The sequence below is a fragment of the Schistocerca gregaria genome, chromosome 1 (assembly GCF_023897955.1).
Source record: "Schistocerca gregaria isolate iqSchGreg1 chromosome 1, iqSchGreg1.2, whole genome shotgun sequence".
Lineage (NCBI taxonomy): Eukaryota > Metazoa > Arthropoda > Insecta > Orthoptera > Acrididae > Schistocerca > Schistocerca gregaria.
The window spans coordinates 1,003,320,203-1,003,348,116 of record NC_064920.1 but is presented as its reverse complement, the minus strand read 5'-3'; the positions used below and the strand labels follow the sequence as shown (position 1 = coordinate 1,003,348,116).

The 27,914-nt window shown below is 43.8% G+C and overlaps 1 protein-coding gene and 1 non-coding gene across 3 annotated transcripts in view; one reads left to right on the top strand and one right to left on the bottom strand.

Moving 5' to 3' along the window:
* Window positions 1–27,914, bottom strand: part of LOC126278560 (uncharacterized) — a 320,088-nt gene that overhangs the window by 83,494 nt on the left and 208,680 nt on the right. The window contains exon 1 of one of the 2 annotated variants that reach the window (XM_049978765.1): window positions 4,454–4,699. The exons of the other annotated variant lie outside the window; for it this stretch is intronic. Within the exon in view, the coding sequence (XP_049834722.1) occupies window positions 4,454–4,479 (26 nt within the window). The 5' untranslated portion in view covers window positions 4,480–4,699. Of the gene's footprint in view, window positions 1–4,453; window positions 4,700–27,914 lie in introns of those variants that run through there. 2 annotated transcript variants of the gene reach the window in all.
* Trnas-aga (transfer RNA serine (anticodon AGA)) lies at window positions 17,513–17,587 on the top strand. Its single transcript has one exon. It is a non-coding gene; the product is annotated as a tRNA-Ser (tRNA).

The following is a 27,914-nucleotide window of genomic DNA, read 5'->3' as shown; positions in this document are numbered from 1 at the left end:
TCGTTGGCAGAAATGTTTCCAGTTGGGTGGTGATTATGTGGAAAAGTGAATAATGGTAATTAAATATCACAATCTAAGGATTATTTCTGCGTTTGATTTATCAAAATATTCCCATCCAAACCCAGTTAACGAAGGTGGAGGCATTACTTTTCATTCAACTCTCGTACTTGCATAAGCCATCTCCGCTGAGAGGAATGGAGTTTGGGGTGATAAGCTGCACCCTTTTGATGGTTTAATGCCCTCTGTAACTGAAAATCATCCATTCTGCCACCTATATTGCTGGACCGTGAGCAAAAGCACCGACCATATCTGGACAAGATTGCCCTGATCGACGAATACATACTGTAATCGTGAAATTGGAATCTATACTCTTCCTGCATCGTTAGCTACTTTTCACTGTGATTGATTTGTTACATCATGCTGTGGCCAATCATCTCTTATTTTACCAATGCCTAAAACACAAATTCGGGTACAAAATGTAACTGAGTATGGCATTAACCTTATGGGTATCGTAGTGATCGTTAAAGCCGAATGATGACTCCCTGATATCAGATACTCTCACTATTAATTAAAAATGTAGTCGACACATTTCCCATAATAATACGATACAGCTCTTTTCCTAGCTATTCTAGACACATAGTTCTCTATAGAATGTATCAGAATACCCTGTCCAATATCCTCTTCTGGCCAGTGTGTTAAGTGTATAACAGCACCGCTGTCCGAGTCTTTGTGCTCGTCGTTCGACGATCTAGGACAAACGAAAATTCAGAATCGAAGCAAAATTACATCTATGTTCATGTTGAATATTTGGTGTCTCCTATCTGCTGATGACGTGGATACCCCGTAGTAAGAACAAACCTACACATTCCACACAGTGCACTTAAGAACGGATTTAAAACTGAGGAAATCTCATTGACTCTTGTACCCGCTACTTTTAGGATTAGTCTGTGCTAAAAGCAATTGATAATGTATTTGCGGCAGATAAGATAATTCTGACTTCTTGAGTTTCATGGGACGGAGAATTTGCTTTTAGAATTCTTATTCAGAACTGGCTGCTGTAAATATATCCAGGTGACATTACAGTCTCACTGCATAAATATTCTGTACATTCATTGGTTCTGACGTGAAATAACTAACGATCTACTGTTTCGCCTTACATTTGCTCGCAACCGAGCTTGACTGACATTCTGATTCAAGTTCTGCGCAATGCACACTTATATCCTGAAGTTCCTTAAGACATAATTGCTATCTTTGAAATTTACAGAATTATAAAACTGCTTTACTTAATTTAAGCTCTCGGAAAGTGCACCTTAAGATGATCAGAATTATCTCGGGGCTGTTGCTAGATTTATTGTTCAGTACTAGGCTAAACTTGAATTTAGTCCTGCTTTCGGAGGAATCATGCCACTATACATCGTATATTCGTAAATCTATCGTGCATTTTAAAGATGTTGCTTAACGACAAAACAGATTTAACATAGTTCTTTAAAGCTCCACAAATGTTTCACTTCTGTTGCTACAGTACGTTGAGTTTAATGCTCATGTAATAAGAGACAACAATATAAGATGTATGCATCTCGAATGACATTTGAACTGACGGCACTGTTCAGTTGTTTCACTGCGTTTGTTTATTTGACTTAAAGCGCTACTACGAGACTGAAACTGCAGCTATGTGGACGAGTAACGGATTCTTGTAATTCAGGACAATCATAAACGCAAATTCAATTTTGTAGCAGAACCGTACGTTCTCTAGGCTACTGAATAAAATTCACGCACAGTAGTGTGCTGGCTACGTCAATACAAACGTTTCATCGATTAAAATGGAAGTATTCACTTCACAGATGTTTGTTACAAAAACCTTTTGTAATCTAAAAGATACCTACAACGTGAAAGGTATTATCAGTAGAGCGACGCTGTTTTCACATGAATACACTGAATTTTTCCTCGAACTGAATAAACACATTGTTACCATAGATACAGTTTTCCTCGACAGGAGTGCTTCAATTATATTCATAGCAAATGCGCAACACAGTTGAGAGTGCAACAACGATCACACTTGTCAAATTTGATGGCGATCAGTAGTCACAGTCGGCAGACAATGCTCAACAATATGCACAGAATTGAATAAAAGTTCGATTGTCATTTTTGTCATATGAGGCAAAGTAGCTTCTTTCACTGTATCCAATGAAGTCCACTGACGTTCGTCCCTACCTAAGCACCATCATGTAACCGGTAACTACACGAAAAAGGTTTACGATCAGGAGACGTTTGGAGCTACTGAGAACACGATAGCGATCGTAGAAGTCATTGACCATTACATCCTTTGTGTGGCATCTTCCGATCCTGCATGCAGCTTCTGCAAAGAGGAAACAATATTTCCTCTTACATGCGCGACATAACATCCAATTTTAACTTAGTTGTTGTGAACTTTCTCTGAGAAAAAAAGTTGCTATAACGGATACTATTGTTTGTGCCTCATGCAATACAAGCGCCTCGTTTGTCAATAAGATTTTTATAGCTATTCTGCAATTTTTAAAATTTTTCATGTTTACCTCTTCAGTTCTCGGTCCGGTACACAGTTTTAATCTGCCAGGAAGTTTCACCTCTTTAAGATGATCGTAAGGAATTGAAAGAAATACAATTTTGCTGCATTCGCTAGCACGGTGGAGTTTGTCCCGGAGGGAGCTGCTTCGAATCCTGGAGGTCAACAAACGCTCATAAGCAGTGTTTACCCCGGAAGAGGAGGTTGCGATTTACAGTTTCTAAACGCCGGACCACGCGCAAACGTCCAAACGTCAAACTGGCTCTGAGCACTATGCGACTTAACTCCTGAGGTCATCAGTCGCCTAGAACTTAGAACTAATTAAACCCAACTAACCTAAGGACATCACAAACATACATGACCGAGGGAGGATTCGAACCTGCGCCTGTAGCGGTCGCTCGGCTCCTGACTGTAGCGCCTAGAACCGCACGGCCACTCCAGCCGGCAAAACGTCAAACTCTCTAGAGTTTCTCAAGGAAAGAAGGAATATAGGACTGTTGACGGAGCTCAGTCTGTCGAGTGGTTGGATGGATATTGCTAAGTGGAGAAGGACATGTGTTGGCACCAGTTTCACCCTGTCTGTACCATGTTCACCAACAGACCGAACACGACATCGCACTGCATTAACACATCTATGCTAATCAGGTGACACTTCGTAACAGGTCAGAGGAAGGCAGTGACAAATCACCGCTATTCGAACTTTAACTAGAGAAACAGTTTGGGGACCCGACGTAGTCTGCAATGCTCTACGACTGGTGAGTGACTGTCTTATCAACACAATATCCCACATGTAGACAAGATGCAACAGCGGTCGCTAATGCACGCTTGTGCATTGGCATTTCATTCAAAGGCGAATCTTGGTGCTCGAAGAAATGTTCGTTTTCAGTATTTGGCCGACAAGGGGAAGAGATTTGGTAACGCACAGTTTCTAAATAACAGATTTTGCACCAATGTTCTGAGTTAAATTCCAGATCACTCGGCATTGTCTCATGGAGAGCGGACACGTGACACTGTTGATGTTGATCGTGATAGGGAAGCTGAGCCCGGTGGTCCCCTTGGTAGAAATAGGCTGTATGGAGGCACCTCGCTTCACCCACTTCCTCATCTCTTATCGCCAACAACAAAAACATGATGCTGAACTCTACACGGACTTGTCGAAGTTTCCTGCTCTGTACAGAAACAATGAAAGTGCTAAAGATACACCTCACGAAGACAATGTACCATTTTTCGTTGTAAAGTGACGTTAGACGACTGAAAAAACCCTCCAGGCGGGCCTTCGAGCCTTTTTACTAGACATTATTTACTAGACAGTACAACAAAATTTTTAGTTCCTCAGTCTGACTTATATTTATCCATATTATAAAATCATACTGGAAACTATTTTTAGCAGAAGTTAAACTGTCAAAGCAATGCGCTTTCCTGAAAAATTTAAACATGCTAAAAATAAATTTCTTTTGTTTTAAAAACAAATAACACGTCTTTCGCAGCATTTATATGGAACTGCGTCAAGCTACTGGTAACAGTTTTATAGTAACTTACTTTTTTCACATTCGAGTTACCTTCACATCATCTGATATTTTACAGTATGGGTGAAGCAAGGGTGAGTTAGTTCGGATTATCAAAACCGACTTCTGAATCTTGTTACTTGGAAACCATTCGGGATCTTGCAGCACTAGGTTATGAATGGGTTACTGGTGACTGACGGTATTCGTTGTCTGGATTAGGATCCCCTGGTAAATGAGACTGCTGCAAGGGATAGATGGATCGGTCGCTGAGGACTGTCAAAATTAACAGGTACTTGCAGCTACGACTGGTGCACAATACTAGCCATGTGGCGACATGGAGCTGCGGCAGTTGCAGGCAGTGGCCCGGAGTCCCACGGGACAGCCGGAGCGCGCAAGGAAACCGTACCCTGTTCCGGTAAGCGCCGAAGGCATCGGTGGCCGGACGTAACGCGAGCGCGTTGTCACTGTGACGCCAAGAGAAGCACTGGCAGCCGCTGCAGCTCTCGCGCTACGTTTACACGCTGTACAGTTGGCCACGCCGATCTACCACGTGACTCTGTCGGCCGGTGGGCAAGGTGCACACGTGGGGGTCGATGACCATTGACTCAGTCGCGCCCCCCGCTGCTGAGTGATCCATCCACCTCGCCGCTCTAGCTTACCATCTTATTTTTGTGCGGGAATGTTGGCAGCAGTGCAGTCCGCTTCAAGAGTCGCGATGTGCGACGTGTATTTCGGGAAGTCCGCGTCACAGGATGTCGCTGATGGATGGCGTGAGCTCATCTCGGACCACAACACTTACTTTGCGAAGCTTCCGGTAGTGTTTCTTTCAGGCAAGACTACTCACAGTTCAGCTACGCCAATTATCCTGCGAGGGATTCGGAGAACATGCATATAGCTAGTCATCAGAGAACTAAATGTAACCGGCTCTTGCGGAAGAAACCAGTTTATAGGTTTGGGATCGATCGAATGAAATCTTCTATACCTTCCGTGGCTCACTTGAAAGTAATGGTCGGTGACGGCTCCTTAAGTAAAGTCCCAACGTTTTCCTTTGTTCACTCTTAAACAGCTGATTTAAAGTTTCATTTCTAAGGGACTGTCGATGAACTATTAAACTCCGACAAACAGCACACTACTGGCCATTAAAATTGCCACGCCACGAAGATGACGTGCTACAGACGTGAAATTTAACCGACAGGAACAAGATGCTGTGATATACAAAAGATTAGGTTTTCAGAGAATTCACACAAGGTTGGCGCCGCTGGCGACACCTACAACGTGCTGACATGAGGAAAGTTTCCAACCGGTTTCTCATACACAAACAGCAGTTGACCGGCGTTGCCTTGTGAAACGTTGTTATGATGCCTCGTGTAAGGATGAGAAATGCGTACCATCACTTTTCCGACTTTGATAAAGGTCGGATTGTAGCCTATCGCAATTGCGGTTTATCGTATCGCGACGTTGGTGCTCGCGATGGTCGACATCCAATGACTGTTAGCAGAATATGGAATCGGTGGGTTCAGGAGGGTAATACGGAACGCCGTGCTGGATCCCAAAGGCCACGTATCACTAGCAGTCGAGATGACAGGCATTTATCCGCATGGCTGTAACGGATCGTGCAGACACGTCTCGATCCCTAAGTCAACAGATGGGGACGTTTGCAGCACGAAGAGTTCGACGACTTTTGCAGCAGCATGGACTATCAGCTCGGAGACCATGGTTGCGCTTACCCTTGACGCTGCATCACAAACAGGAGCGCCTGCGATGGTGTACTCAACGACGAACCTGGGTGCATGAAAGGCAAAACGTCATTTCTTCGGATGAATCCGTGTTCTGTTCACAGCATCATGATGGACGCATCAGTGATTGGCGACATCGCGGTGAACGCAGATTGGAAGAGTGTATTCGTCATCGCCATACTGGCGTATCACCCGGCTTGATGGTATGGGTGCCATTGGTTACACGTCTCGGTCACCTCTTGTTCGCATTGACGGCACTTTGAACAGTAGACGTTACTTTTCAGATGTTTTACGAGCCGTGACTCTACCCCATTCGATCCCTGCGAAATCCTACATTTCAACAGGATAATGCACGACCGCATGTTGCAGGTCCTGTACGGGCCTTTCTGGATACAGAAAATTCCGACTGCTGCCCTGCCCAGCACATTCTCCAGATCACTCAGCAACTGAAAACGTCTGGTCAATGGTGGCTGAGCAACTGGTTCGTCACAATACACCAGTCACTACTCTTGATGAACTGTGGTATCGTATTGAAGCTGCAAGGGCAGCTGTACCTGTACACGCCATCAAAGCTCTGTTTGACTCAATGCCCACTCGTATCAAGGCCGTTTTTACGGCCAGAGGTGGTTGTTGTGGGTACTGATTTCTCAGGATCTATGCACCCAAACTGGGTGAAGATGTAATCACATGTCAGTTCTAGTATATTTGTCCAATGAATTCCCGTTTACCATCTGCATTTCTTCTTGTTGTAGCAGTTTTAATGACCACTAGTGTACATACACTAATCAGCCAGAACATTATGACCACATATCTAATATCCGGTACGCCCAACTTGGCTCGGATAACAGCGGAGACCCGTCCTGGCATGGAAATTAGACCTCGGTAGGTAGCTGGAGGGAGTGGGCATAACATCTGCACACACAAGTCACTTAATTCACTAAGGGGGGCAATGAGCTCTGACGCCACGTTCAATCACATCCCAGATGGATTCATCGCATTCGTATCTGGCAAGTTCGGGGGGGGGGGGGGGAGGGGGCAGTACATTAATTGTAACTCGCCACTGTGTTCCTCGAAGGTGGTCTTGTGACATGGAGCATTATACTGCTGAAAAGTGCCACTGCCGTCGGGAATGATGATCGTCATGAAGGGGTGCATGTAGTCTGCAGCCAGTGTACGATACTCTTTGGCCGTCATGGTGCCTTGCACGAGCTCCACCGGATCCATGGACGCCCACATGAATGTTCCCCAGAGCATAATGGAGCCGCCGCCAGCTTGTCACCGTGCCGCAGCATACGTCTCAAGGAGCTGTTCCCCTGGAAGACGACTGATTCGCCCCCTCCCATCGGCATGATGAAGAATGTATCGGGATTTGTCAGGCCATGAAACGCTCTGCCACTGCGCCAACGTTCAGTGCGGAAGGTGCCCGTTACAGTAGTAGTTAACGATGTCATGTTGTTAACATTGGCACATGCATGGGTCGTCGGATGCCGAAACTCATAGTTAGGAGTGTTCGGTGCACTGTGTGTTCAGACACACATGTACTCTGCCCAGAATTAAAGTCTGATGTTAGTTCCGGCACAGTTCACCGTCTCTCCTGTTTTATCAGCCCTACCCTTTGACATCTGTAATGAAGGGGACCACCCAACTCCTCGACATCGCCTTGGTTTCTCCACGTGTTACAGACACTCACTGCGGCACCCCTCTAACATCCAATTGGAAGTGTCGTGCAGTATCCGAAATGCTCATGTCGAGACTCCAGGCCATCACAATCTGTCCTCAGTCATACTCAGACAGATCGCACACCTTCCCCATTCTACACACAAATAGCATGCTCACTGATTCTACATGCACCGTGCGTGTGTCTGACAAGCAGTCACTCCTCGCCAGGTGACGCAGGTCATAATGTTGTGGCTGATCAGTGTATATGAAGAGTAGAAATATGAAACATTCCAATGCATACAAGTTTCTCTGATTTTAAAGATGCTGCAGAAATACTCTGTCAATGCATGCTTTTAAGGTCTCTAAAACCAATGTGATCAAAGTGTCCCACATTCAAATGGTTATTAAAAATTCTTACTCCGAACCAGAAACACGGGGAAATGTTAATGTACTCAAAAGAGGAAAGAGCATAGCTGATGTATGCCACGTGCTGTTTCATCTGAAAGAACAATTATGTTTATCAGATGCAAGATAGAAAGACCTTTCGACAGTATTACCATTTCTTCCTCAACAGCTTGAGAGCTCTACAGTAAACTTCGCAACTTATGATCCCAAGAATGGAGTTGTGTAAGAAACAGAATTTAATACCGAGTGACATTTTCTAGAATTTAATTTTGTTATTCTCTTGTAAATAATTTTAAAATAATTGAGAAGGATTTTTTTTACTATGGTTCCACTAGTTAAAGCGTAACGGCTATATTTCTGTAGTTGTCACAAATAAAAGAATAGTGCCTCAGCGTTAACGCACTTGAAACACAAACTGTCTGATTAAAGCTCAGAATCAGTCATTTGCCCGTTATGGAACTTAGAACGTTCTTAATAAATAGTTTATTTTCTAATTTGTCTCACTTTTTTTGCAGTGATGTTGTTGTTGTTGTTGTTGTTGTGGTGGTGGTGTTCAATCCAGAGACTGGTTTGATACACTGGTTTGATGCACTATTCTGTGCAAACTTCTTCACCCCCAGTACCTACTGCAACCTACAAGTCATGACGTAAGCAATATAATTTGCAGTATCAGAACACCTTCTCAATCTCATTTTGTACAGAGCTATGTACAAAAAGTGATACATTGTTTTTCTGGCTCCCCTGACAAAGGTGAGATGTATCCGCCGTTGTATCAGAGTGATCAACGCCACTGACCCTCATGTGGGAGACTCAGGTTCGATTCCCGGTACTGCCAGGCATTTTTCCTTGATGGGAGGAGTGGACTGGTGTGCGCTGAGCCTCTTAATGCCGACTGAGGAGCTTCCTGATTGAGAGGCAGTGACTCTAAGGTCGACCCATCGATAACGGCCGGAAGTGCGGTGTGCTGATCCATGCCCCTCCAAAACGCAGCCGATGCTGAATGCTGAGGATGACACGGTCTCCTTTTAATATGAGATTTGGCACTTAGACCGTTTGACATTTTCACTCTTCTTCTATTCTACACTCTCAAATTAATAGAGTGTTCTTATAAAACGCACAGTATTGTTCGAGTGTAAATCGCAATTTGTCTGTCTGATATATATTCAGAACACTTTCCATGAGGAGGAGATATCTTAATAAATTTAGTATTTACTGTGACTGAGACGCTGAATTCATACCGCTGTCAGACCGTCGTGATTTACGTTTCCCCGCGGTTTCCAGAATTTCTTCAGTCGAATACCAGCAGAAATAACGCGTGTGATTTCGTGCACATCCTTGTACATCTGAGCTGTTGCTCCACGTCTTACGATCTCAAAGCCGACGGGCCATTAAACTCTAACCACCCTTCCTTTAACTTTCTTGATAAAATTCCATTATTAATCGTATATAAGACACTACCAAATTTAAACGGATATGTTTTGTGATTAACAGTCTACGTTTCGTAGAATGTCCAACTGTCAGAATTGCCGATCTTTGAGGACATCCGCCCATAAAATCAAATAAAGTAATTTTAAAATCAACTGAGAGCGACTGGCCATCGTTAACAGACCTTATCACAGTGGAACAAATCCAAATGAAAGTATGAAGAAGATTGTTCTTGCTTTTGTAAGATTCGTACGTAATGGAATTCCGTTTGCCGTGGGTCCTTTATGATCAGTCATCTGAATGTCACCTTTGAAATAAGTGTTGTGTGTTTTCGTATCTTAACCTCTTTGGACATTCAGTATTTGAGGCTGGAATTGTGAAACAGAAAACTGGTACAGTATTAGCCAAAATTGGTATTTGCAAACCACTTACAGGACTCGAGGATGATTAGAATTCCGTTGACATCGAGACTAGGTGATTAAGGACAAACTGCTAAAGTTCCCTTCTAGCCAGGTAGTCGTTAATCTGATACGCGGTTGCGGTGCACTTCTGACTCACCTCATTTCTACATTTACGACCACATGATCACTCTGCACTTCACAATTATATGTTTGGAGAAGGTGCGTAGAACCACTTTCAGACATTTTCTCTACCGTTCCACTCTCGTGCAGCACGTGGAAAGAGATGGACACTTACATCTGTCCGTGCAGGCTATCATTTCTCTTACTGAATCACGATAGTCATTTCTCGCTATAGAAATGGGAGTCTACAAAATATTTTGGTAGTCGTAGGGGAAAGTTGGTGACTGAAATTTCATGAAAAGATCTCGTCACGACGATAAACGCCTGTGTTCTAATGACCACCACCCTACAGTAGCTCGTTTATCTTACCGTGACACTCTTTCCCGTTTCGCGACAATATGAAAATGAGCCTCTCATCTAAGAACTTTCCCGATATTTTCCGTCAGTCCTGAGTGGTGAGGACCCGATATCGCCTAGAAGGATTCCATAAGAGGACGCATAAACGTAGCAGACGCAGTCTCTATAATGGTGAATTTATTGCAATCTTTCCATACGGAAATTGGTATCTTGCAGTGTTTCAGTACTTAGTTTCAAGATTTTATACCGACATCTCGAACAATGTTAACTAGTACCGAATTTTCTGAATCCAGTGTGCTTGGTATGATATCAGCTTGAGCGATTTCTGCTGTAAGCTAAGTGGCCAGGAAACTGGGGAGAGATCCAATGTGCTTGCTGGCCAAGGTAGGAATTGGGAAGCACAAAGACAACCAGTAGAAACATTCGCCGGGTGCGGGCGGGTTATCTTGCTGAGATATATGCCCAGGATGGCTTGCCGTGATAGACAAAAATGGGCCGCGCGGGATTAGCCGATCGGTCTGAGGCGCTGCAGTCATGGACTGTGCGGCTGGTCCCGGCGGAGGGTCGAGTCCTCCCTCGGGCATGGGTGTATGTGTTTGTCCTTAGGATAATTTAGGTTAAGTAGTGTGTAAGGTTAGGGACTGATGACCTTAGCAGTTAAGCCCCATAAGATTTCACACACATTTGAACATTTTTGAACAAAAATGGGATTTAGAATGACGTCGACGTACGGTTGTGCAAGAGTACCGCGAACGACAACCAAAGTGCTTCTGGTATGAAAGAAATGGCATCCCAGATCGTCACTCCTGGTTGTCCCGCCGCTCGCGTCTTGACTAGGTGTCCGGTCATGGTTCACCCATTCCTGCCAACATCGCCGAAGAGTGGCATCGCTCCTGTTCAAATGTCGAGCGATTCGCCGATTACTCCAACCAGTTTGTTTGAGCCGACTACACGTCCTCCCTCAAATTGTTCACGCACCTGTCGGCGAAGCATAATTACTGTCCAACTGAGTACACGAAATAAATTCGTCATTGTATCGACATGTCCCCTGTTTGCTATTTTTGCCAGTTGCACGGTAAAATTGCGTTGCCATTGACCATTGACCGCCAAAGTTTAACTCCTTAGTGGTATGGCTTTTTTTTTTTGTACAGTATATTTCAGCTGTCTTAAGGTAGGCAAAGCAACATAGACCATCCGCAATGTAAGTTGGTAGCCCATCTTAAGCTGCATGAAATATTTTCCGGGCGGTTTCATTTTTCCCACAATGTATTACCGAGGTATCGATTTCTTAGTGGAACGGAAACTCGGCATAACTTAACACAGTGACCAAGCTACCATCCTACTCTGCCCACAGTGACCAAGCCTCAATCTACTTTGACATCTAGAGGTAGTTGAATTTTAAAACATCTGACAAAGTGGCAATTTTATGCAGTTGTCTTCACTAAAGAGATCAAAATTGTGTCAGTGTCTGTTCCTGGAATAATGACTACTTGTTGAAACACACAAACTCAGCCAATATGGCTAAGTAGTTATACAACGGAGAGTCTCAACATTATTAACACTGCCCACCGCGAGGGTGATTGCGGTCTGACGGCGTTGCGGGCAAGTGATGCTTTGAAGAAAGCGGAGCAGAGACAAATGCGAAATTTTTCTAGCGACGCTATGGGTCACAAATGGGGAAATCCACTGACGTAAGAGACTTTGACAAAGCGCTGGTTGTTACTGCGCAGTGCCTGCGATCGATCATCTCGGGAAGGGTGAAGTCAGTCAGCTGTTAGCGCGCTGCTGTCGAGAGTATCTATGGAAAGCGGTGAAGGACGGCGAAACCAAGGGACGGCGATTAGGTGATGACGCGTGGAGGACGGAAGATTGCCCGATCTGTGAAGCAGAACAGGCGGCGGTCTGTGACACATCCGACGACATAATGCAATGCTCGTGCGGGCACACATGCTTCGGAGAACATCGTTCAGCGTACATTGTTAAACATGGGCCCAGGCGTAACGACCCCTACGTGATCCCATAACGACATCGATAGTTACAAATGCAGTGGGCAAGGGATCGTCGAGACTGGGCGGTGGATCAGTGGGAACGTGTCACCTGCTCAGTACAATCGCGTTACTTGTTTCACCAGATTGATGGGCCTGTCCAGATACGCCGTCGTCTAGGAGAACGGCTGTTCGAAAACTGTGCGGCACCACGGATGCACGCCGGAGGGGGCAGTAATGTACTATGGGGGACATTCGCCTCGGCTTCCATGAGACTTGCAGTAGTATTCGAAGGTACCTTGACGTCTGTGGACCACCAGCATCCCTTCATGTGGATCTCTTCCCCGACGACGATGGCATTTTCCAAGCCAGTAACTGTCCGTGTCATAAGTCCAGAATCGTGCTATAATGGTTTGAGGAACATGATAGCGAATTCACCTAATTCACCTATCCTGAACCTAGTGGGAAACAGATGGGATGCTCTCGGGCACCTACAAACCATCAACCCATAATTTACGGGAATTGCGTTACCTGTGCCACGTACCTCCGGAAACATACCACGTTGTCGAATCTATGACACACAGGATCGCAGTTGGACTTGTAAGAATAATAACCAAAGATCTGCTCAGAACACTGGGGATTTTAACTGCTCCATGTGAATACTTTTATCAGTCAGTTGTACACATAAAAAATAATATTAGTAATTACTGCAAAAACAGCTCTGTCCATGAAGATGCAACAAGAGATAGACTCAACTTACATTTACCAAGAAAAAATAAATATAAAACTCAAAACAGCATTTTCTACCAATGTATAAAACTGTACAATAAATTACCAAAAGAGATTAAAGAAACTGCCAAAATACACTTATTTAAAAAAGTATCTGTTAAGCAATACATTTTATACATTGAAGGATTACTTAGCTAAAACAGAGTAGGGGTTTGATAAAAATGTTGTACACATAAATAATAATAATAATGATTATAAAATATCCAACATTCCACATAACACCTTCACTTTATGTTTTTTCCTTCTTTTTTTTCCTTTCTAGAAATACTTACCCCCAAGCTATGCATAGCACAATACTAACACCTCTTCCCCTTTCTGAGCTCAACATCTCACTCATTATGGAGGGATGCTGACTCAGTTTTTCAGGATAGCAAATGGGAAGTTGCGGTACAGAAAATAGCCCAGAGATCACCAGTGTGTGTGTGTGTGTGTGTGTGTGTGTGTGTGTGTGTGTGTGTGTGTGTGTGTGTGTGTTTTTGTGTGTGTGTATGTATTGAGTGAAGTGTTGTGAAACAATGTGTGTATAGAGTGGGCAGTGACCGATGGTGAGATATGAGTGAACAATGTGACATTACATTATTTAATAAGTTGGTTGTAAAAAAAAGTATTGTATACTAGGAGTATATCTAATGATTGTTTCTAACTAGAAGTCTGTAAATATATGTGTATACGAATTAGCTAATTTTAAATCGATCTAAATTTGTAAATACTTTGACTTGTCCTATATCCTTGTAAAAAGAGATCTACGGAAGAATTAAGCTACTACTACTACTACTATTGCTATTAAGGAGGAAGTCAAAATGTTTTGGCTCATCAATACACATTCAGCGCACATCACATAGACTTATTCCGGATGAAGCGTCTCATAATTTGTACAAAGACGGGACTGGCCCGTAGAACAGCAGAAAAGAGTTGACACGTTACACATTACACGTGAAGTTTCGCTGAAAGTTTGTGGTTTTAATATATGTTTGAGGATGACGCCTAGCGATGTTTCCAGTGATACTTTTAGGTAGAAAGTTGCAGTTCAGTCCTGTTTGTAGTGGAATGAACTAGGGCTCATGTTGCTCTGTTCGGCTATGCCAACGCAATGATCTATAGGCATGTTACTCTGTCTATGGTCGAAGGAAATGTCGTGAATTACCATTGTGCGGATAACTAGGGTTTGTAGAGTTTTCATTGAACAACAGAACACATAAATCGGCTGCAGCTCCCTTGACAGGGACTGATTCCAGCCTGCTATTGATCAACTCTTGATGCACGGACTGGTAGATGATTCTCATTACTACATCACATCTTCGTCGATCGATCACTGGAGTGAGTCACAGCCGTCATACATCAAGGGAATCAGTTCAGAGGGAAGTCATTTATAAAACTCGAATGTGAGCTACTTTTTGAGTACGATTCGTCAATCTGGAACATTACTTTACCATGTTGAATGAAGAAGGAGGTGGTTCAATAAAAGAGCGCACGATTTGTCACGGCTTTGTTTAGTTATCACAAGAGCGTCACAGAAATCATCAACGCACCCAGATGGGCGACACTTCCAGAAAGGACAGCGACGATGGCATTACAGAAATTCCGACTTGTGTGGAAGTGTAACGATAGTCACTTCTGACGTCTGAGCCCAGATGTCGGTGGAGGTTTGTTTATATCTTCCACAATGTACCGAAATAGGCAGTGTTCTCGGTTCTCTTCAGATAACTCTCAGTAAGCTGAGAATGTAGCCAATTCCCAACCGAGAACGTTAGGAACTGGATTTCCAGTTCCGCCATTTGCCATAAAACGAAAGAAAACCTCGCAAATACCTTGGTTGCAATCGGCGATTAGACCTAATTTTTCTTTGTTCGTAGGGGAAAACTATCACTGTCCAAGGATATAAGTTTTGTGTCTGTGTTTTCGCATGTTTGTGTAAGTCAAAGAGCAATGTCGACGACGTGTTCGATTCATACGCAAGTGTACCCGCATGACAATGGAAATATTTTTTCCTACATTTCCCTTCTCTATCTTGACGAATACAACGAGCTGTTCGATATATGGTCCACTGTTAAGTTCAGTTTCTTCGGGCAAATTGCTGGTGAACTAAACAGGACCAAAAAGCAATTCAATTGGGAATATTTGGAGGATATTTCCAATTCTACATCTACATCTACATCCATACTCCGCAAGCCACCTGACGGTGTGTGGCGGAGGGTACCTTGAGTACCTCTATCGGTTCTCCCTTCTATTCCAGTCTCGTATTGTTCGTGGAAAGAAGGATTGTCGGTATGCCACTGTGTGGGCTCTAATTTCTCTGATTTTATCCTCATGGTCTCTTCGCGAGATATACGTAGGAGGGAGCAATATACTGCTTGACTCCTCGGTGAAGGTATGCTCTCGAAACTTCAACAAAAGCCCGTACCGAGCTACTATGCGTCTCTCCTGCAGAGTCTTCCACTGGAGTTTATCTGTCATCTCCGTAACACTTTCGTGATTACTAAATGATCCTGTAACGAAGCGCGCTGCTCTCCGTTGGATCTTCTCTATCTCTTCTGTCAACCCTATCTGGTACTGATCCCACACTCCTGAGCAGTATTCAAGCAGTGGGCGAACAAGCGTACTGTAACTTACTTACTTCCTTTTCTGATTGCATTTCCTTAGGATTCTTCCAATGAATCTGTCTGGCATATGCTTTACCGACGATCAACTTTATATGATCATTCCGTTTTAAATCACTCCTAATGCGTACTCCCAGATAATTTATGTAATTAACTGCTTCCAGTTGCTGACCTGCTATATTGTAGCTAAATGATAAGGGATCTTTCTTTCTATGTACTCGCAGCACATTACACTCGTCTACATTGAGATTCAATTGCCATTCTCTGCACCATGCGTCAATTCGCTGCAGATCCTCCTTCGTTTCAGTACAATTTTCCATTGTTACAACCTGTCGATATACTCAGCATCATCCGCAAAAAGCCTCAGTGAACTTCCGACGTCATCCACAAGGTCATTTATGTATATTGTGAATAGCAACGGTCCTACGACACTCCCCTGCGGCACACATGAAATCACTCTTACTTCGGAAGACTTCTCTCCATTGAGAATGACATGCTACATTCTGTTAGCTAGGAACTCTTCAATCCAAACACACAATTGGTCTGATAGTCCATATGCTCTTACTTTGTTCATTAACCGACTGTGGGGAACTGTATCGAACGCATTGCGGAAGTCAAGAAACACGGCATCTACCTGTGAACCCGTGTCTATGGCCCTCTTGAGTCTCGTGGGCGAATAGCGCGAGCTGCGTTTCACACGATCGTCTTTTTTGAAAGCCATGCTGATTCCGACAGAGTAGATTTCTAGTCTCCAGAAAAGTCATTATACTCGAACATAATACGTGTTTCAAAATTATACAACTGATCGACGTTAGAGATATAGGTCTTTAGTTCTGCACATCTGTTCGACGTCCCTTCTTGAAAACGGGGATGACCTGTGCCGTTTTCCAATCCTTTGGAACGCTACGCTCTTCTAGAGACCTACGGTACACCGCTGCAAGAAGGGGGGCAAGTTCCTTCGCGTACTCTGTGTAAAATCGAACTGGTATCCCATCAGGTCCAGCGGCCTTTCCTCTTTTGAGCGGTTTTAATTGTTTCCCTATCCCTCTGTCTTCTATTTCGATATCTACCATTTTGTCATCTGTGCGACAATCTAGAGAAGGAACTACAGTGCAGTCTTCCTCTGCGAAACAGCTTTGCTTTACGTTCACGGAAAAACTCTAGAAAATCTAGATCGGAACGGGGAGATTGGAGCTATTTTTTACGAGTCGTTTCTGGGGCAATACGTGCCAGCCAAAAAACATGAAAGCCTCATTTCTCTACGAGTGTTTGTAAATCCAGCACGTTCGAGATGGTCAGTGAACGTACATGTAATGCAGTAAATACTCGGATTTAACGTCCCATCGACGACGTCGTTAGAGGCAGATGCAAGGCAATCGACCTTGTCCTTTTCGAAGGAATCATCCACACATTTACACTGAGCGATTTTGGGAAACCACAGAAGACCTCGTAAGTAGGTAAGACCTTACCAGAATGAGATTTTCACTCTGCAGCGGAGTGTGCGCTGATATGAAACTTCCTGGCAGATTAAAACTGTGTGCCCGACCGAGACTCGAACTCGGGACCTTTGCCTTTCGCGGGCAAGTGCTCTACCAACTGAGCTACCGAAGCACGACTCACGTCCGGTACTCACAGCTTTACTTCTGCCAGTATCCGTCTCCTAACTTCCAAACTTTACAGAAGCTCTTCTGCGAAACTTGCAGAACTAGCACTCCTGAAAGAAAGGATATTGCGGAGACATGGCTTAGCCACAGCCTGGGGGATGTTTCCAGAATGAGATTTTCACTCTGATATATCAGCGCACACTCCGCTGCAGAGTGAAAATCTCATTCTGGAAACATCCCCCAGGCTGTGGCTAAGCCATGTCTCCGCAATATCCTTTCTTTCAGGAGTGCTAGTTCTGCAAGTTTCGCAGAAGAGCTTCTGTAAAGTTTGGAAGGTAGGAGACGGATACTGGCAGAAGTAAAGCTGTGAGTACCGGACGTGAGTCGTGCTTCGGTAGCTCAGTTGGTAGAGCACTTGCCCGAGAAAGGCAAAGGTCCCGAGTTCGAGTCTCGGTCGGGCACACAGTTTTAATCTGCCGGGAAGTTTCAGGTAAGACCTTGTCCAGTGTCTTACCTACTGCGCCACCTCGCACGGCATCCCATAGTCCCACGAGCAAGTTCTGCCTGTTGTTTGAAGTGACGAAAACACTTCGGTGGCTTGTATAAGCGGAGGTTGCTGCCTGCTGCAGACACAGGTCGGCGGAGCGAGTGCAGCGCCGGAGAGGCGATTAGGTGAAAGTCGCCGGTGCTGGTGCTGGCGCCTGCGGCGGCGCAGTGATCACTGTGCCAAGGCTACGGCGGAAGACCCAGTTCTGACACGGGCAGCGGCAGCGGCACCCCGCTCTCTACAAAACCAGTCACTCTGCTCTCCTTACTCCGACACACCTACCGCCGTCGTTAACACGTACACCTCCTTTTCATGGAGTGTGAGATTTAAATCCCTGTCCGCTCAGTCAGATTTACGTACGCTGTGCGTTTCATGCGCCGTTGTAGGTTTCTTCGTTCCTTCACGAAGGGCCACTACTGATATTGTTCCTCATGGCTATCCAAATGATCTAACGACGTCGGCGTCGCCATAAAATTCAACCCTCGTCTTCTGGTCATGTCATATTAGCCTCATTTGTGGTGGCACAACCGGATTTATCGTTGTCCTTCTTGCGAAGCAGTTCATTGAAAGTAGTCTTACGCACTACATGGAACCACTATTTTTCCCTTATTTCGATGTCTAGTCGACAGCAAAATTAAAGTCGTAATAAAGGCGAGATGAAACAACTAATACATGAAGGTTTTGTATGACCACTGAATTTGAACTGGCACTATTACATTGAAGCTGGTTAGTGATATAGCGGTAAAAAATGTTGATGGTCACGTTGCTGTTGTTGTTATTCGTATGGAGGACATAGTGATAGACATCCCTGGGGCTGTGAAGCAGCGGAATGGGTTGAAAATAAATAAATCACCAGGTCCTGATGGGATTCCAATTCGGTTTTACAGAGAGTACTCTACTGCACTGGCTCCTTACTTAGCTTGCATTTATCGCGAATCTCTTGCGCAACGTAAAGTCCCGAGCGACTGGAAAAAAACGCAGGTGACGCCTGTATATAAGAAGGGCAGAAGGACGGATCCTCAAAACTAAAGACCAATATCCTAAACATCGGTTTGTTGCAGGATTCTCGGACATATTCTCAGTTCGAATATAATGAATTTCCTTGAGACAGAGACATTGCTGTCCATGCATCAGCACGGTTTTAGAAAGCATAGCTCCTGCGAAACGAAACTCGTCCTCTTTTCATATGATATCTTGCGAACCATGGATGAAGGCCATCAGACGGATGCACAAATTCCTTTACTTCCGGAAAGCGTTTGACTCGGTGCTCCACTGCAGACTCCTAACTAAGGTACGAGCGAAGACTTCTTAAGTAACAGAACCCAGTACGTTGTCGTCGATGGAGAGTGTTCATCGGAGGTGAGGGTATCATCTGGAGTGCCCCAGGGAAGGGTGGTAGGTCCGCTGTTGTTTTCTATCTACATACATGATCTTTCGGATAGGTTGTATAGCAATGTGCGGCTGTTTGCTGATGATGCTGTGGTGTACGGGAAGGTGTCGTCGTTGAGTGACTGTAGGAGGATACAAGATGTCTTGGACAGGATTTGTGATTGGTGTAAAGAATGGCAGCTAACTCTAAATACACATAAATTTAATTAATTAATGCAAATGAATAGGAAAAAGAATCCTGTAATGTTTGAATACTCGATTAGTAGTGTTGCGCTTGACACAGTCACGTCGATTAAATATTTGGGCGTAACATTGTAGAGCGATATGACGTGGGACAAGCATGTAATGGCAGTTGTGGGGAAGGCGGTTCATTGGTAGAATTTTGGGAAATTGTGGTTCATCTGTAAAGGAGACCGCTTATAAAACACTAATACGACCTATTCTTGAGTACTGCTCGAGAGTTTGGGATCCCTATAAGGTCGGATTGAGGGAGGACATAGAAGCAATTCAGAGGAGGGTTGCTAGATTTGTTGCTGGTAGGTTTGATCATCACGCGAGTGTTACGGAAATGCTTCAGGAACTCGGGTGGGAGTTTCTGGAGGAAAGGAGGCGTTCTTTTTGTGAATTGCTACTGAGGAAATTTAGAGAACCAGCATTTGAGGCTGACTGCAGTACAATTTTACTGCCGCCAACTTACATTTCGCAGAAAGACCACAAAGATACGATAAGATAAGAGAGATTAGGGCTCGTACAAAGGCATATAGGCAGTCATTTTTCCCTCGTTCTGTTTAGGAGTGGAACAGGGAGAGAAGTTGCTAGTTGTGGTACGAGGTACCCTGCGCCACGCACCGTATGGTGGATTGCGGAGTATATATGTAGATGTAGATGTAGATTTGTTGGTGATTGTGGTGGTGGAGGAGTAAATGATGGTTTTAGGTGATGGTGACCTACGTGATTCTGATAGCTCCTACTGACAGCTGCTAGATGCTAACTGTAGGACACAATGTGGTGCGTGGAAGGAGGTTGCTACGAACGCTGAAGTATGGTGCAACACGTTGATACAAAATAATATTAGGAAAGGGTCTGGAGTTGAAGGATTCCATTGGAAGATGTAGTAGTGAGATGAATTAACGAAGAGCTTTAGGCGAAGAAATTATACTACGGTGTCTTTATGGTAGAAATCACTTTGTCATTAATTTGGGGCGTGGGGGGTGGTGCTAATGTGTTTTGATGTCTGTACAAGTCCGGCCAAAAAGTTGGGTGTTTTGTAGGGCGGTGGTAACATTGCCGACATTATCTCCTTCAGTGGAAGCAGAACGTGAGAAGTCGTCAAGATGAACTGGTATGACGGCGGGACAGATAGGAACGGTTGATTGTGACGTTTGAAAGTAGGTTTTTTCATAGGTGTATGTAGTTTGGGATTGATTGCAGTTATTACAGGACTGGGGACTCGAGGTTCGAACATCTTTTTAAAAGCTGGTTTGAATTAAAGTTATTAGAAGTGTGTTTCACAGTACACCCAAAGGAAAGGAAATTTAAGGAGAGAAAAGAGAAAGAAAGTAATATTGGATCAGGGACGCCTTCCCTATGCACTGATTACTTACTATATTAAAAAGTTTTTCCTTACAAGAGTTAGACAATGTTTAAAGATTCAAATACTGCTCGGTTCATTACGTCCATCATCATCAAAGAAAATATTAAATTCACGTTGAAAAAACTGCACAAAGATACTGCCATCTGTTCGCACGAATATTGTTCGTGTGAATTTCAGCAATCTGGAGTGACTACCATCGCGTTTTATGCAAAAAAAGCTGATTATATTCGTTTGAAAACATTTCATTTCTGTATTGCACGTGACTTGAAGATAACTTTTTGCAACGAAGACCTATGTCTTGATAGTGCCTCAAGTCTGATTTTTCCATCCATCACACGACCACTCTCTCTCTCTCTCTCTCTCTCTCTCTCTCTCTCTCTCTCTCTCTCTCTCTCTATGCCTCTCACAAACCCGCACGCACAATGCACACACTTCGTTTCGTTGTTGCTCCTATTAATTCATTGCCAGAGGCAGGTTGTCGCTGATTTAGACAGAAAGTGTGTTTAGAATGCACTTAAACTTTTGTAATATGAAGGTATTATTTGGCACTCGATCTTCATCGTAATACTTTCTTCGGGAAAATGTGTGGAACATTGACGACTTGTTGTTATCGGTGGGTGTTTTCAGTCTGAGTCCACATCTGATCATATTCGTTTGAGTTATCATAAATCACCGCAGGCGAAAACCGACCCTCTTTCTTCAGCACAATAAAGTGCTACTTCCTACCGCATCTGTATTAAAATTTAGTCGGGTTTCGACTCTTAAATCGTCATCCTCAACAATATGTTTAATCGCAAGAAAGAAAGGACAGAAGAAAGTAAAAGAACTCTTTGCTCCTCTGTACTTTGGCAGTACATATCTATCTTATAAATTCTGGAAAGGAGAATTATTTCTAGGAGCACATGTGTAGATAATCAACGAAAAGTAATGATATTTTAGTCGTGAAAGTTTTTCTCCAGAAGAATTAAAAGACTATAGCTTCCTGCTTTGTGCGTGTCTCTGGGGCAACAACTGCTACCTCATAATCATGATTGTAATTTAAAGTATACTTCCCGCTTTCTTACTTTCAGTTTTGTTGAAGAAGTCCGTTTATTCCACAGCGTTCGGTATGATGTTTGTTTCTCTTCGGTTATTCTCTTTTGCTATGTTTTGAAGAGATGTGCTTGCTGTTTCGCAGTGCGCCGTTATTTTGGTGCATTGTCTGATTATTCATGTCGAAGGCATTATTTTCATCTCAGTGTCTTTCTAGTAGTTAACTCGCTGTTCGCGAAGAAGCAAGGAAAATTGTTTACACTGTCTTTGTTACGAATTAGTTGGTTCCACCATGTACACTGAGGTACGTAACAGGTGCTCATCTACGTGTACAGATTGGTTGGCACTGATATGTGTATGAGAATTCTTTTAATTATCTGATGATGGCGATATGCCAAATCCGGTAATTGTGAACTGCATAGTGTATGTGCTACGCTAGACTCTTGAAAATTAGGTGGACTGGCGAAGAATGAGATGGTCGACAGCAGTATCGGAGAAGTAATGAATATATAGAAAACACGTACGAAATCAAGGGGCAGGATGACAGAACATGTTTTAAGACATCAACGGATAACCTCTATTATATCAGAGTGAACTGTTGAGGGTGAAATCCGTAGCGTAAGACAGATACTGGAATACATGCAGCTGGAGAGCAATTCGTAGCGGGCCGCAACAAACAACGGACATTATGAATAAACCTACATCTATACTCTACAAGCTACCTGATGCTGTCTAGCGGACCGTACCACTATTATGCCCTCTCCCTCTCCTTCCCGTCCCCCTCTTCTTGCTCCAGTCACAAGCGGTGCGCAAGAAAAATGGCTGTCGGTTAACCTCCGCAGGAGCTATAATTTCTCTTATTTTTCCGTCATCGTCATTTCCGTGATGCACAACACGAAATTAGAGTCACTTTCCCATATCACATACCTCGGAAGCACAACTTCCAAAGACAACACTGTCAACCAGGAAATACGCAGCAGGACACAGAGAGCACCCAATGTTTGCAGTCAACTCGGAAACATTCAGTGGGACCACAAAACAACAACAAAACAAAAAAAATGAAAATAACTTAGTACCACACATCATTTGTGCCAGTACTCACTTACGGTTTAGAGACTTGTACGCTACCGGCCGTCGTGGTCGAGCGGTTCTAGGCGCTTCAGTCAGGAACCACGCGGCTGCTGCGGTCGCAGGTTCGAATCCTTCCTCGGGCACGGATGTGTGTGATGTCCTGAGGTTAGTTAGGTTGAAGTAGTTCTAAGTCTAGGGGTCTGATGACCTCAGATGTTAAGTCCCATAGTGCTAGGAGCCATTTGAACCATTTAAAGACTTGTACGGCACTGAAAAAAAGATTACTGCAGAATTCATAGGATAGAAATGAGATTCATAGGAACTACGATCCAAAGTACTATAAAGGGGAAGATCAAAAATGAGGTGAACAGGAATGCAGCCACTGTCGAAGTCCCTGGTACCACTATAACAACGAAACGCAGACTGCAAAAGGTATGGGCACATTATGAGAATGGAGGATAAAAGACAACCCAGAAAATATTTTCAAATAAATGACAACGGCAAACGACCACGTGGAAGGCACAGAAAATGCCGGATACAACGGAATCAGATGTATATGAGAGAGAGGATTCCAGCAGAAACATCTCTAGTATCAGAAAATCTGTGAAGACGTGGGGAGATGGCGAGTATTTGTACCCCTCGCCCTAGAAACTGTGGCTAGGAAATGGCGACTACGACGACGTCTTCCTTGTAGCAGCTGCCATTGATGTTTTACGAGTATGTCGCTAACCCTCTCGCAATGTTCCTGTGGTGAAATGCACAGTTCCTGTTTGCATCTTCTGTATCTACTCTGTTTATCTGGCAAGGCTTCCAGACTGACGGTGATGACTGGGTGTTGTGTGCTGTCCTTAGGTTAGTTAGGTTTAAGTAGTTCTAAGTTCTAGGGGACTGATGACCATAGATGTTAAGTCCCATAGTGCTCAGAGCCATTTGATCCATCCAGACTGACGATCAGTAATCAAGAATTGAACAAGTATGTTGTGAGCTGCCTACGTCTACTCGACTACTCTCCAGTTCACATTTAGGTGCATGGCAGAGGGTTCACAGGACCGCCTTCAAGCTATTTCTCTACTGTTCCACCCTCGAGAGGAAAAACGAACAACTATAGCTTTCCGTGATAGCTTTGAATTCCTTCATTATATTATGATGGTCGTTTCTCCCTATGTACGTGGCCGCCAACAAAATAGTTTCGCATTCGGAGGAGGAAGCTGATGATTGCAATTTCATGAACAAATCTCGCTGCAACGAAAACGTCTTTGTTTTAATGTTTACCATCCCAACTCGCTACCACATCCGTGACATGCTCTCCTCAATTTCTCGATAATATAAAACGAGCCATCCTTCTTCGAACTTTTTCGGTTCCTCTGTCAGTCGTATCTGGTGCGGATGCCGTACCATACTCTAGAAGAGTATGGAAAGCGTAGTTAGGATACATCTTCAGTAGGTTTGTTGCACCTTCTAAGTATTCTGCCAATAAAACGCAGTCTCCGGTTAGCTTGTCGCACAAAATTATCTACGTGATAGTACCAGTTTAACTTATTCGTAACTGTAACTTAGTTGAACTGACAGTCTTTAGGTGTGCGTAATTTATTCTGTAACCGAATTTTAACGGATTCCTTTTGCTACTCATGTGGATGACCTCACACTTCTCAGTTACCAGTTACCAGTTTTCGCATCTATTTTGCGATTGAATTAAACCTTCAGTTCCTTAGAACGTTACTAACGTCCTACATTTGAGATACTATGGTTTACACACATAGGAGACTCTTAGCTAAAATGCTTGTTAATAACTTCTTCATTTAATGTCAGTGGTACTGATGGAAACCAATGATATTCTCCTTTCCACGTTTCTTACTTCTCTGAAATAAAAGGCGCTTTGACTTCGAAAGTGTTTCTCTGGCCTAACTGTACTAATTTCTGTAACTGTGTATATGCTCTGCAAGCCGCTATACTGCGCGTGCCAAAGGATACCACCTACTAGTATCATATATTTTCCATCCTATTCCATATGGCTATTGAGGGACTTCTTGCATTATTCTCATGGTCCCCATGCGAAATACACTACTGTGACAGCAAAATGCAGGCACATTATTCTTAGAGCGCAAGTTCTCTAAATTTAATCCAATGGGTTTTGCGAGAATGATGTCGCGTTTCTCCAAAGGTTGACAATTAAGTTTCACGATATGTTCTATTAAACTTTTGTATGGTCTGTAACAACCTATTAGATCATAGCAATGCATTTCTGAATTCATCAATTTCCTGCTGTTATACCTGTTTTAGAGGGTCTCCAGACTCTGGAACAGTACTCTAGAAATAATTGCACTTGTGTCTTGTACGCAATTTTCTTTACAGTTTCACTTTCCTAGATCCCTTCCAACAAATATAACTTTCCCATTCGCTCTCGCCAACACTGGTTCTACATACCCATATAGCTTCTTAGTATTCCCAGTAATAGGACGGGCATTCAATAGTCAAACAGACAAATACATGTAGAAAAATTCTATGTACTTTTACAAAATGAGAGTTTTACTGCTTCAACATAATCCCCACCAATGTTAATACTTTCGTCCCAATGATGAACTGATTATTTAAAGCCGGCCAGGGTGGCCGAGCGGTTCTAGGCGCTATAGTCTGATATCCTTAGGTTAGTTAGGTTTAACTAGTTCTAAGTTCTAGGGGACTGATGACCTCAGTAGTTAAGTCCTATAGTGCTCAGACCAATCTGATTTGAACCTGTTGCAAAGAAGCCTTTGCCGTGTTGTTTTAGTCACTTTCCCACAAATTCTTTGACCTCCTCGTTGCTGCTGAATTTTTCCAAGCAATGCCTCTCCGAATGGAGCAAACAAATGAAAATCCGAGGGAGCCACATCTGATTTATAGGGACGATGAAGTAGTATCTGTTGTGGTTGGCAGGAGAGCCAACCGTGTTTTTGTAAAGGAGACCGAAATGCACGCGTTTTAGCTTACGCAGACTGGCGTGAGGTCTGGAACGTGAAAAGGGAATTAGAATTGAGAAAAACGGACGTAGCTCGTGGAATACTTAACTTTAATCTATTCATGGAGAACGTCCCTCTTTATGGTACATGATTCACAATATCAATAGTACGAATACTGGCGCCTTGCTAGGTCGTAGCAAATAATTTAGCTTAAGGCTATGCTAACTATCGTCTCGGCAAATGAGAGAGTAGAAGTCAGTGAACCATCGCTAGCAAAGTCGACTGTACAACTCGGGCGAGTGCTAGGAAGTCTCTCTAGACCTGCAGTGTGGCGGCGCTCGGTCTGCAAATCACTGATAGTGGCGACACGCAGGTCCGACGAATACTAACGGACCGCGGCCGATTTAAAGGCTACCACCTAGCAAGAGTGGTGTCTGGCGGTGACACCACAGTATCTCCCATCAAGGCGGGCGGTGTGAGGGTGAGCACTGTCGTGTCGCAAAATCTCGCCTCTTTTTCCCTCGTTGCTAACTTTGTTCACCTGCATGTCTGAATAGTAGACACTATTTACTGCATTCAATACCCCATGGGTTGTTATATTCCCATCCCTTCAAAATTAATTGTGGCCAGACCACTTCATTAAGATGTACCCTTTTAAATTTCAGTTGTGTGTAATTAATGCCCTCGGCGTACATCTTAAGGTGAGGAATTTGCATAAATCTGAATGTCATTGACGTTATCTGGCTGGATTCATTTATTTGCATACGATTTGTTATGACTGAAAAAATCTCCCCGAAAACTGGCCATTGGCGTGTACAGCGCGCAACGTCTGGAAGAAAACACCCTGCAACAACCGTCGGAAGAGTCCAGGACGGACGAGTGAGCGTTGTAGTCCGGGGAATGTTTTAGTGGCATTTCTTGGGTGATCTCGTCATTCACGAAAGCTCAGTGGAGCTACACAAGTACGCATCTATCCTTGGGGACCATGTCCATCCCTACAAGCAGAATATTTTTCCTCGGCAAGACGGAAGGTTCCAAATGATTGGAAAAGAGCACAGGTAGTCCCAGTTTTCAAGAAGGGTCGTCGAGCAAAACTATAGACCTATATCTCTGACATCGATCTGTTGTAGAATTTTAGAACATGTATTTGCTCGCGTATCAAATCAATTCTGGAAACCCAGAATCTACTCTGTAGGAATCAACATGGATTCCGGAAACAGCGATCTTGTGAGACCCAACTCGCTTTATCTGTTCATGAGACCCACAAAATATGAGATACAGGCTCCCAGGTAGATGCCATTTTCCTTGACTTCCGGAAGGCGTTCGATACAGTTCCGAACTGTCGCCTGATAAACAAAGTAAGAGCCTACGGAATATCAGACCAGCTGTGTGACTGGATTGAAGAGTTTTCAGCAAACAGAACACAGCATGTTGTTCTCAACGGTGGGACGTCTACAGACGTTAAAGTAACCTCTGGCATGTCACAGGGGAGTGTTATGGGATCATTGCTTTTCACAATATATATAAATGACCTAGTAGATAGTGTCGGAAGTTCCATGCTGCTTTTTGCGGATTATGCTGAAGTATACAGAGAAGTTGCACCATTAGAAAATTGCAGCAAAATGCAGGAAGATCTGCAGCGGATAGGCACTTGGTGCAGGGAGTGGCAACTGACCCTTAACATAGACAAATGTAATGTATTGCGAATACATAGAAAGACGGATCCTTTACTGTATGATGATATGATAGCGGAACAAACACTGGTAGCAGTTACTTCTGTAAAATATCTGGGAGTATGCGTACGGAACGATTTGAAGTGGAATGATCATATAAATTTAATTGTTGGTAAGGCGGATGCCAGGTTGAATTCATTGGGAGAGTCCTTAGAAAATGCAATCCATCAACAAAGGAGATGGCTTACAAAATACTCGTTCGACCTACACTTGAGTATTGCTCATCAGTGTGGGATCCGTACCAGGTCGGGTTGACAGGGGAGATAGAGAAGATCCAAAGAAGAGCGGCGCGTTTCGTCACAGGGTTATTCGGTAATCGTGATAGCGTTATGGAGATGTTTAGCAAACTCAAGTAGCAGATTCTGCTAGAGAGGCGCTCTGCATTGCGGTGTAGCTTGCTGTCCAGGTTTCGAGAGAGTGCGTTTCTGGATGAGGTATCGAGTATATTGCTTCCCCCTACTTATATCTCCCGAGGAGAGCACGAATG